The following is a 12,454-nucleotide window of genomic DNA, read 5'->3' as shown; positions in this document are numbered from 1 at the left end:
CTAAAAAGCAAGGTAGAAAGAACTATCATGTATTAAAGGTTTTCAAAAACACTCTTCCAAAGCTTTCCTTTAATTACCTGGTAAACTGATATATATCAAGTATTTTCATTATCTTCTTCCAATACGATGATGCAACTATCACATTTTGATTCATAGTACAAGAAAATATATTTGAAGGAAGGTTTTTACAGAACCTTTCATGTAAGGAATGACAGATTTCTGAAGATTGAAATGGAATGAAACCAAAATACTTTATTTAAAGAAAGTGAGAGACAGGAATTAAGATCACTGCTTAGGACAGAGCACTAGGGGAAGAACACAAGAAGCAGGCCCAACTAAGAATGTGATTCTCAGCCATATGCTTTAATTAAATGATCATGCCCCTACAGATATCCCTCTGTTGATTTTAGTAAAGCATATCCAATCTCAACCCCCTCCCTTCCCTTTATTTTTATAATGCATTTCATAAGGCATTGGTATTATATCAAAACCCTAAAAATTAACAAAATTAAAAGAGGAAGTTTCAAATGACTCGCACAAAATATTTCCTAGGAAAGTAATGTAGCTAGCTGTGAAATAGCCACTCCAAACATACCAAGAGAAATTTAGCTTTCAAATTGACTAGGCACTGTTCTTTGGACTAGACTGGCACCCTCACTCCAAGCAAGCCATATATTCTTATTTCTACTGCCATCTAGCGTATATTTGGATTTCCTTCAGGTAAGAAAATACAACTGAAATTACACTGAAAATTTTAAGATGTAACTAAATCAATAGTAGCTTTTCATGCTTAAGATATAAACTCTACACATCTTAAGTTCAAACCTCAATGCTATGTTTTTAAAGAAAACTTATTTCTATCTTCCATCTGCTTTAAAGACGTCTCTAGTATATGAAAGTTTAATTATGTACTAACACAGGAAATTCAGAAATACAACTGTCACCAAGTGGAATGCATTTCTTTTAGTGTATTGCACTAAAACTGCATTACTGATTAAACTAATTAATAATAATTAATACTATTTTCAAATATCTCCAAGAGCTCCTTATTCCAAAGGCAGACAATGACTGGGATTTATCTCAGCTAAATTTAGGCATACTGCTAGACACCTGTATTTGAGCTGGTCACCCAAGATTACCTCTATGGGCAACGGAAAAAAGTAGATGCCTTCAGAGAACAATTTACTTACATTTCCAAGTTGTTTGAATAATTGTAATGATTATAAGCTTTAAACCTCTATTTACTTGAATATTCAAGAATCGCATTGATCAGTGCAGTTGGAGAACAGTTGTAAAGATTTATAATTTAAGAACAAGAAATTCAACACTGCGTTAAAATTGATGCTACTGCTGGTCTGAAGAGGAGGAGAAATGAGTAAGGAATTTCTTGTAAAAGTTAATTATGCTTCAAAAAGTAGGCAGGGAGAGAAAAAAAATGAGACAAGGTATCTTAAATATTACTGGCTCTGTGTATAGCTTTGAAGAGTGAATACGGAAAAGTTCTGAGAAAAGGTGAAAGTACAGTCAAGCTCCACATTTCAGTCACTATCCTGAAGGCAAAATACCAGGTGGTACCTGCACTTCTTAATGGCCTTGTGCAAGCTGTTTCATTCAAACAGCATTTCCAACTGTGGTGTGTGAAAACGCTACAACTGTCTCTCTGAACCCAGCTGAGTAAATTCTGAGCAAAGCCAGCTCCATTTTGTGTGTACTATTTCCCCAGAACAAGGTTCTGGAATAGCAGGGACCTTGCCACATTGAGGAAAACAGGGATAGAGAAGCAACAGCTACACAAAAGCAGTAACAAACCTAGAGAAGCATGAAACATTACAAATTCAAAAAAGTATGGACAGAGTTACTTCCCTCTTGAGTTCTACCTGTACATCTCTTGAATATTTTTTGTGTTCTACCACTTGAACTTTATCCTTAGGTAATCCATCTTCATTCCTGCTAGCAGGGACTAAACTTAACCAGCTCAGCATAACTCAGGGCAATGTATTATAACATCTCTCAAGTGTCTAGATGACATTGTAGTGGCTTGTAGCAAACTTGAAAAGGTCATCTATGCTTTTAAATACCCTGTGTTTGAACCACCTTTCCTGCTTCCCTGTAACTCTTGCATATCTACTGCATCTCTTAAAATACTGTTACTTCAGTTTAGTTAAGACCAATCTTCTATCTCTGTTTCTCATGAAAAAGAAAAATAGAAAGCAAGCAGTTCTGCATTTTGCCTGAGGTGCAGATGAGATACTAGGAAAAAAGAAAAAAAACATATGGACCAACAAAACTTGATAACTTCACTTTAACAATGTCTAAACTATTATTACATTAATTCTGAAAATAAGCTGCAGAAGAGATCCTAATAATTATTATACTATTAAATTTACAAATATGTAGTACATTACAGTAATATCAGTTTTGTTGAAACTATCAGACACCGTTCTGTCTTAAAGAATATAACGTACTCCCTGTTTGAGAGCAAGATATTCTACAGATAATGTGCTGTTAATAGAAAACTAAACACAGCAACTTCATTCTTGAAATCCTGAAATCAGGCCAGCAAATATACCACAAGAGTCCAAAACTTTGCTATGACAAATGACAAGGAGATAGAGCCCTTTCACTACTACATAGCAGCTAACCCAGAAGCCTGTAAGCTGCTACAGATGTTACAGCCATTAAGAAATGCAGACATTAGGTTAAGTGAAATCTGTCAAAGCTAACCGATGAATAATTTCTTGACATTCAACTATCAGATTTCCTTTATGTGCCTTTTCAGTATTGGTAATGAGGTGCTTCCTAGCCTTAGTTTAACTTTAGCCTGAACTCATTAATGCTTTTCCAGAGCTTCTCAATTACCTGGGACCCGGGATGGGGAAAAAAAAAAAAAAAGAAAGACAAAATCTGGAATATTACTTTAGAGAATATTCATATCTTCACCAAGCATCTGAACAGCAGAGGTCTGGAAAAGTTGACCTGAAAAAAAGGCAGCTGAACTCTGCAGCTATAAGCTACTGTGTGTGTTTAGCACGTGTTATAACTGGGTGCAATTTGAATGGGTCTTGAAGGAAACTGTTGATGCAGCAAGAGTGGTTTAAATCTGCTGGCAGATACTGTGATTGAGTTTGTTCCATCACTGATCACCTATACTGAAGGCTGTGACCAATAAAATTAATTTCATTTGTTGACCTTACAATGAATATGACAGTCTGGCAAAGAAGTTTGTTTACGAAGCTCATCATACACGCAGTTGCCCTGCTCTTGTTCTGACCAAAATGCTAAGTATCAGAAACCTTCATGTCCAAATTGACAACAGAACCAGACACATGAGAATACTTAGTGATGGATTCTATCAGGGTTCCTCTCCTCCACCAAAATATTTTCAGTCTTTATACTACTCATATTGCACTCACCTCAACTGACTGAGGCTTTTCATCGTGGAGATGAGGTGACCTCGGGTAAATATCAAGAAGATGAGGAGGATCATCAATATGTGTTCTCCTAATATGGTGTTTAAGAACTTCTTTATAATCAAATGAATCAAAGTTGGTTTTCCATAGTAATACCTGCAAGAAGCCATCATATCAGTAACTACATGAAGCATATTCAGTGCTCAAAACAATTATTCAGTGAAGTCTGTTATTACTAATAGATCACAACATCAGAATGAGCCTGCTGTCATCACTTACTCTGATCCCTACTACAACACAGGCACTTCCCCAGAGTCTCTCGTACTTCAAATCTGCAGCTTCATCATTACAGATAACAAAAATTAGTAAGAGTAAAACCAGCATGGAAACATCTGTATATGCCTTGAGTATCTCAACTGCAATGCAAACAGTGTAAAAGCAACTATGCACAACCTTAGAAAAATAGTTATTCCATAAGAAAGTATTTCCCATTACATCAAACCAGTCACCAGACACAATGAGTTGTCTCTTCTATATGGTAAGAGCTGAATTAACAGCACAGGCTACTACCTTCCAAAGGAATAGGTATAACTTTGGTTTTTCACTTAAAAGTAAAAGGTCTTATGTCTTCCATGGAAGCAGGTAAATGAAATAATTTGTCATGTGCACATACAGTCAAGAAGTGTGAAGACCATGAACTTCAGAACTCTACACGTTCTGGAGGTTTTTTTGATTGGGAAAAGAAGCAAACAGGAAGAAACAGAAGAAGTATCCAATGCTAGCTTCAAATACTTAATGTGCTTCTGAACAAAGTTTTCAGCTGGCTCTGCACCAACCAGAAAGAAACTTGAAACTAGAAGCAGACGTACTGCTTTTTTCTTCTTTGATGGAGAAAAAACAGATTTTATCTGTTGTTTGAAAATGTAATAGTCTTGAAATAATATGTGTATAGAGCAAGTAATCTGTGGTAAACTTACAATGAATCAGCTGCCTCCAACTCATGCTGTGGGCAGACAGTATCTTTTGGATACTGCACAAGGGATAGATGATACTTTTATGGCCAGCCTCTGCTCATCAGCTTGACATTGTTGATCTGCCAGCAGAACTTTTCAAATGAATACACCCTACATTTACAGTAAACCAACTGAATTCTATCACAGTGAGTTGAGAAGAGGTCCCACAACTATTCTCCTGGCAGACCTGGAAGAGGGCTGTGGCCAAGTCAGCAAAAAAGGATGTTTGTGGAGTACATGTATGTATACACCAACAGAAAACGGACCCTGAAGAATAAAGTCTTATGTTTACTATAGATAAAGATATGTATATAGGCAGTTAGCACACAATGGTTAGCACTGCACATTTTAAAACTTAGAATACAAACGGAAAGTTACAGCAAAATAAATAGCCTACTCCCACTGGAGTGTTCACAAGAAAAAGGGAGAAACTTCAACAAATAAAATCATGCCTTTCTGTAAGGTAAATAAAACCAGGATTCATTACTAGACCTACTATGACCACTTTTTAAATTCAACATTTACCTAAGAAAGCACTTCCTGATGAAACCAGATCGTACCTCTCACATTCAGCGTGAAACCACTATACCAAACTGCTGAGAAACGAGTGATCTTATAGATTTTTGCACTATAATACCTACTCACTCCATGATCCCACGTGCCACCAGCTCTACAGCGTGGAGTCAGAGCAGAAGAAAGGCAAAGACATGGCTGCACTGAACACACAAGTCATTCAGGGGTCCCCAATTCAAAGGAACCTTGCAAGAAGACAGGCATTCTCAGGGTATGCTGGCATTTATTTGGGAGGTTGAGTAAGGCTTACTTAATGCTCTTAAGTCCTTTCCATCATCAAAGCTTCTCAGATGAATCTTCTGTCATGTGACGTAGTTTATTACATGCACTTCACTTCCTCTCAAGTTAAGTATAATATATCAATCGTCATAAAACTCAAAAGAAAGTACTCATGAAAAGTAAGGTCAACAATTCAGTATTACCTAGGAATCAAAGGTTCATTTTGGAACAGAAAAATTCTCATAAAAAAACCCTTGAGTATGGAAAATAAAAGACTAGACTAGTGGCTCAAGGAGTAAATATCTTTTCCCCATTCTTGGGTTGGTTTTTTTTATGCTTGTAAAATTATTATTGGAAGTTTGCTAATGTTTTCACTTTTCCAATAACTGCAAGTCTTGGCACTGCTTCTTACTAACACCTTGTGATAGAAAGCAATTTTAATTATTTCCTTTGAGTGCTTTCAAGTCATTCTAGAAAGTGTGCTACCCAAAACATCAAGTAAAAACCAGAAACAGACTGTATTCTTTCTAATGATACTGAAGTTTTTAATTGAAAAGTATTTATTATTTTCCAAGACTGTCTCTGTAACTAGCTGAAACATATTTCAAACTCCACAAAACAGAATATAAACATGATTTATGGTGAATTCAAAAGATCTTCATTTCTACAGCATGGCTTTCTGTATCTACATTAAGCTTTTAGTTTTTTATAACAGGAAACAATGAAAAAGACAGCTAGTATTAAGGAATATTTCAGACAAACTCTAAGCCTTGGGCTACAAAAGTTCTTTCTGGAGAAAGTGAAGACCTGATAGAGATGATTCTAAGCTTGATAGTATTTTTGTAATTAAGAGATTTATCACAGCAGATGAAGATTAATTGTATGATTTGCTGTCCAATTTAAAATAATTTTTGTTTTAAATGCTCAAAACAACTCTTTCCTGTACAAAATCCAGTACTTTGCTGTTTCACCAATGTAAATTAGCAAAGCTAAAGCAAGATTTTTTTTGCCAGTTCTAGACAAAGTTTTCCCAGTACTACAACTTAATTCTTACAGAGTAGTGACTTTAAAAGAAGTGAAAACCTCATGGCACATGTAGACGTTAATACTAGTTGCAACACAACTACTTTGTTGACACCGAACTGCAACACTTAAAATATTTCTATTTAAAAAAATCATTATTTTAATATATAAAAAAAGAAGTGGCTAGTATTGTGGTCTTCTCGTCGTAACATCCAATTGAAAGTAGTTAAGATCAAGTTTTTAAAGGATGTATTTATTTTTCTCCTCAAATTTAACTTTAGGCTAAACAAAGTCTATATAACTCACTACTAGACAGAATGCATGTGAACATACTGTAATTAGCATGTTACTGTGACATACTGTATTTAACTCCCATCCACTGTAACAAAGATTACGACATTTAATTTAAAGAGACAATACCACAAACCTGAGCATCTGCTCCACCTGAGGCAAATTTTTCACCACCTTTTGAAAAAGCCACAGAAAGTACAGGTCCCTAAAAGAAAAAAATTAGCATACATTAAAATTACACTATTACTGTAATCATGGTATTTTAATGCAAAAAGAAAAACACTTATGCTGTTACCCAATATAAATAGATTCTTTCAAGTTTAATAAAATAAGGAACAATTTAACTGTAGTGAAAGTTTTGCAAAACAACTGGATTGGAGAGTTAACATTGCACATCTTCGTAAGATGTTGCCTTACAATGCATTACGATCAATACTAGGAAAACAGTGGCATTTTCCTTAGATTTTATGCTTCAACTCTGCAATGAAAAATTATCAAATATATATTAGATTACTCAAGCCAATGTGATTGAGTGATTCATTATCAAAAGTGGTGTTTGTTTTGCATTAGGAAGAAAGGGAAAAAGTGTCTGCCATTCTTTACAAAAGTCATCTTCCATAAGCTTTCCCCCTCCTTAGAAAGCACTGTTTTTCAATAGACAAAAAGACTAACGTGCCAAATAATTGATTTTGACAATCAAGAGAGTGAATTATTAATTAATTCAGAACCTGTTTTATTACTTAACATTAAGCATGCATACAATATTGACAGATTGACTGCATGGTCATAGGTAAAATTGATGCATTTCCTTATGCACTTGTGACAAGGTGTATTAATACAGCACTTTGCTGTCCACTAAAGTTTATCTGCAAGTTGCAAGATACAGAACACAATGGCATAAGTGTTACTCTCCCTTTGAAAAGATACTGAATAATCTATTAAGATCTCCACTTAAATAGGATTATTGCACATACCTTGTGTCCATGAAGAGTGTAAATAAGTCTTCCTTCTAAGAGGTCCAAAATCTTAAGGGTACCATCAGTAGAAGCAGTGATGAGATAGTTACCAGAAGGATGGAATGATACACAATTAACCCCTGCTCTGTGAACTAATTTACAGAAGACAATATTCAAAGACTGTAGATATCTACTAACAAGAAATGTACACTTTATTTCTTTGCTGTTTTCTACTTCCCAAAGGACAACCTACTTCATTTAAGGGAAAAAAAACCAAAGCGCTGGGGCATAGCAGACTTTCCAAAGTATTTGCTTAGTTCTGTTCTAAAAATTAAGATAAGCATTGCAAAGGAATAATCAGGATTCAGATTGGATTTTTAGAATTGCCAGACTACAAAAAGATTACTTACAAAATGCCAATATGATCTGTTTGTTCAGTTTCCTCAATAAGGAATGAAATCATATAAACTACATAAATGACATTTCATTGCAAAGAGCTCCTTTCTAAAGAAAATACAACAAACTACATAGTTTTTACCTTTGTAATGCTGCAGTAGCTTGTTCATTCGAATATCCCACAGTTTCACTGTATGATTAGAACCTGCAGAAGCTATACACGTACCACTTGGGTTGAAATCCACAAAATTTGAAAATCTAAATATAATTAATGAAAATAGATTGATTACGTGCTTCCATAGAAATATTTGGGTGTACATGTATGTCTATATATATATATAAAACATGATATTAACACTGAGTTGCCACAAACTCGTATGGAATCCACATGTATGGAAACTCAAATGAGGTATTTCAAGGAACTGAAATAAGCACAAGAAAACAAGATGTGCATGATAAATCAGACTGCATATCCTGGCTTTTGTTAAAAAGATAGTATAATTGTCCTGACTCAAAACTTCACAGTTTGTGTTGGAGTACAAAGTTACTAGAAGAAAGTCTGCAAAGAATTTGTAAGCAGCAAGTAAAATATTTTTGTCTAAGAATAGAATATTTAGCTATAGTCACCTTTTAGCTTGGAAAAAGGATAGAGAAGGCGGCCATGAAATTAGCAAAGCACATATACAAGATTAATATTCTGTTGCATTTGTTAATTAAAACTCTGGTTCTAAGACGTTTAAGAAAAACACAAATAAGTAAAAGCAAGTATTTTCTAAACCTAAATAAGGCAGGTCACTGAAGCTAACAGAATACTGTTTTCATCAACAAGTGAAGAATTCTTAAACTTCTCTTCTTGTTGAAGAATCCAATAACAAATAGCATTATCTAAACTGAGGAAACACATGAAAATGTTCAAAAACCTAAGAACAATATGAGTTCTCTCTGGCCTATTTCTTGACTACTGGAAAACACCTGGATAAGTGCAACCAGTTAACCTCTTTAGAAAAATGTGAAATAAATTATTTTACTTTACATGGGTAGTAGAAGTTTGATCTATTTTCAGATGTAACAAATACAGACGTTAATACCACAAAACATGAATTTAATCTCATTAAAATTATACATTTACATTTCTCCTTTTTTCTAGTAACACTTACCCTCCATAATCCAAGAAGCTATCAATACAAGTTTTATTTCTCGTATCCCAGATCTTAACAGATTTATCCTCACTGCAAGATGCTATTAGTCTTCCATCAGGTGAAAATCTGCAACATGCAAGTGTATACATTACTAAACAACTGACACTACCTAGATTAGCATTAGAGACATAAGTAGCAAAACACCAGAACCAAGAAAGCCTGTTTGGAATTAAAATGTGCAACATTCAAAGGACATTTGAATTCCTCACATTTCTCATGGAGTAATAAAACTGAAAAGAAAAGCTTTTCCCCCCCACTCCTTCCCCCCTCCATTTCACAATCAACTACAATTAAAAACAGAGCCATAACCAACAGCAGGGGGGGAAGGTAACAGCAGCCTAAGGTTGTCACTTCCAATGCCAAAAAGATTGTTATAGAAAACTATAGGCAAAAACACAAAGAGGACAGAGAAGAACCTTGCATTCAACGTTAACCTACATATATACTCTCCTGTGAGCTCTCTCTAGACTTGGAAACTGTCAGCAAAACATTCATGATTATTCCCAGACTAGTGGACTAGGTTTTTAAACAGGAAGATTGATTTGTCTATCATTTCACCAATCATTATTATTTCTCATTTTGAGCAACTGCACAAGGACATTAGAATAGTGTTCAAGAACTTTCACATATGATTTCCTAGAGCTTTTATCATTCTTTTCAGTGATCAGATACTTTGGAACTTTGTAAGGCTCTGCACTTCACCAGTGTCAAATTTCTTTCTCCAGAGGTTTAAATCAGGCCTCTCTTCACTGCAGATTTTCCATTAATATAGAGGAATGAAAAAAAAAAAAAAATCAGCAAAGAACAAGCTTTTCTTGTCTTTGAACAGCTACCCTGCCTTCAGATAGAGTGCGAATCTTAACTTGCAGTACAAAGGCCATTTCTTTTACCTTTTCCAATTACGTAAGCTTAACTCATTTTGACTCATGACCATTCTTTCATGCCACTACTGTTCCAAGATTAGTTGAGAAAACCCCTACTGTGCACAATAAATCTATAAACAAGTGAAAGCTGTGAAATAAGTTAATACAGCACGAAAACATACAAGACCGGGGAAAGACAGGATACTCACTGAAAATAAATACAAAGACCCTATTTGTCCTTTAAAGTAAAAGAATTAATACCCAGCAACAGATTTAATATGTGCATACATTAACACAGAGCAAGCTTTCAGACTTCAACTAGGAGATATATAATGAATGTGTGTGTGTAAGTGTGATTTATTAAAATTTAATTATTAATGGTAAATAATGATTCACAGATTTTTCTTCTCTTAATTCTGCCCTAGGAAATAAAAACCCTTTGTTAGGAGTTCTGTTTCTTTACAATAAGAATAAAAACAAAGCTTACTTGGCACAGCGAACCCAATGAGTGTGTTGGAATAGGGAAAACAGAAGGCGCTGATGGCGAACGCTCCATATTTTTATTGATTTATCATTGGATGCTGAAACTAGAAAGTGGCCGTCATGCGAGAAGCTCACACTACGAACAGATCCTGTATGACCTTTCAGTACCGATGATTCTCCATGACTAGAGGAAAAACAAAAAAAACCCAAACCCAAAACAAACAAAAAAACCACAACCAAGACACAATTATATTAAACCGAAAGAGTTTTAAAATCCATAAAACTCAAAGTTAACATATTTGGAATCTTAGCCAAGTGAGAAAGCAACGTATACAGGCTAAATCTCAGTGCCACCAATATTTTTTGCTTTATTTGAATATTAATTATTAGAAAAACAGACTGCAAAGTAATTGTATTTAATATGACCAATTTTATGGAGCAGTGCAATTAACTAGCAGCATTAGCCTCCATACAGTATATGAAAAAGAATTTATTACATTTTTTGGTACAGTAATCCACAAAATGCTTAAAAGTTAAAGTAAGACTGGTCTTTCTAAGATCATTCTGAATAGCTCGTAATCACTGCTACTTGGGAACACTCTAAAAAGGCAAGTCAATTCAAAATATTTTTTTTTCCGAAAATGCTATTTGTTTCCGTTGTCACTTGTCCCCCCAAAATGAAGTGCAGCCATGCAATTCTTATTAAAAGAAATGTATCCTTTAAGCCAGAGAAACACTACCAAGCATAGCCCCACACACATGAAATTATGACCTCTGAATTGCTACACTTTTCTTTTGAAACTACAGAGTATTCAGTAAAGAACAAGGAACACGGTCAAGAACCTTGTTGCTTGTGCTCCCCAATCTCTGTTTCTGTCAAAGCCTGGGGATGTGGGAAGGAAAAAAGAAACTTTGCTTGGGTAAAGACTGCAATATTCACATTGCCCATTAATGAAACACGTAGCCAGCATTGCCCAGTTACACTCACATGCAAGGGATCCACAGTCTGACAGTACGGTCTTGAGAAGCTGAAGCGAGCAGCTGCCCGTCTGGGGAGAACTGTACGCTGGTCACCGCTTCCACGTGGCCTACAAATTTATAAGCTCTGCATTGTGTCTTCAGCTTCCACACCATGAGAAACCTATCCAAAGAGGAGGTAGCTGGCAGGAAATAAAAGATATTATGAGTCTGCTCACTGTTATTAGAAAAATCAGAGCTAACGACTACAGATTTGGATTTACCAGTGAACTTACTGGGTTTTAGGGGGAGGGAGGAGTTATTGGGTTTTAATGGATACTCAGCCTGAGCAGAAGCTTGGTGGGCAGCAATGCCAACACCAGGCTTTTGGAAGGACATCAGAAGACTGGGAGGAGTAAAGGATAATTCTTAACAGGTAGCTCTCCCATATATTAAGCAAACTGGTTTACAAGTCCTTTAGAAGATACAGAACAAAAAATCCAAAGCCGAACATCAGCACATGTCATTAAGTATGAATCCAGGTTTGGCATTACCAAATACTAAGAACAAGAGACAAATTCTTCAGTGATCTCACTTTGATCTCTGAGATGGAATTTATTTCAAGTATCAAGTGTTTAACTCTGAAAAGACAGGCCAGCCTACACCAAAGATAGAATTTCTAACACTTCAGATATCTACACTAAAGTGAATATCCAAATATGATAATTCTATAATCCTATTTAAGTACCATTTTTTTTAATACTAACATTTGTGTAGTTCAAATCACAATGTGAAGTTTTTGGTCTGGTAATAGAATGAGCATGAATTTTTTTTTTTTTTTTTTTTGCAATCACTTTACAGGTGGACCGTACTATCTACATTTGAGAAGGCAGTCATAGTTTTTACTTGAGGTTGATCATTTTCAGGAAACTATATGCAGCAAAAGCAATGAGCATTTGAATTGAACTGGCAAGTGTGATATTCCTATGCCCCTCTTATCTTCATCTCTGCTAAGTGCAAACATGCAGGACAAATAAAAACAAGGGATTCACACTCCCAGCCCTCAGTTAT

The 12,454-nt window shown here is 35.2% G+C and overlaps 1 protein-coding gene across 4 annotated transcripts in view; it reads right to left on the bottom strand.

Moving 5' to 3' along the window:
- POC1B (POC1 centriolar protein B) overlaps positions 1-12,454 on the bottom strand; it is a 55,711-nt gene that overhangs the window by 34,825 nt on the left and 8,432 nt on the right. For all 4 annotated transcript variants that reach the window (XR_011322577.1, XM_069773414.1, XM_069773415.1 and 1 more), the window contains exons 3-9: positions 11,415-11,586; positions 10,431-10,610; positions 9,039-9,146; positions 8,024-8,139; positions 7,504-7,637; positions 6,666-6,734; positions 3,414-3,566 (exon numbers count right to left, since the gene is read on the bottom strand). Coding sequence is in view for 3 of the 4 variants with exons in the window: in XM_069773414.1 (XP_069629515.1) it covers positions 3,414-3,566; positions 6,666-6,734; positions 7,504-7,637; positions 8,024-8,139; positions 9,039-9,146; positions 10,431-10,610; positions 11,415-11,586 (932 nt within the window). In the remaining variant the exon portion in view is untranslated. The remainder of the gene's footprint in view (positions 1-3,413; positions 3,567-6,665; positions 6,735-7,503; positions 7,638-8,023; positions 8,140-9,038; positions 9,147-10,430; positions 10,611-11,414; positions 11,587-12,454) is intronic.

Source organism: Haliaeetus albicilla, chromosome 28 (genome assembly GCF_947461875.1).
Source record: "Haliaeetus albicilla chromosome 28, bHalAlb1.1, whole genome shotgun sequence".
Taxonomy (NCBI): domain Eukaryota; kingdom Metazoa; phylum Chordata; class Aves; order Accipitriformes; family Accipitridae; genus Haliaeetus; species Haliaeetus albicilla.
Note: the sequence above shows the minus strand (reverse complement) of the source record. Positions and strands in the feature narration are given on the sequence as shown.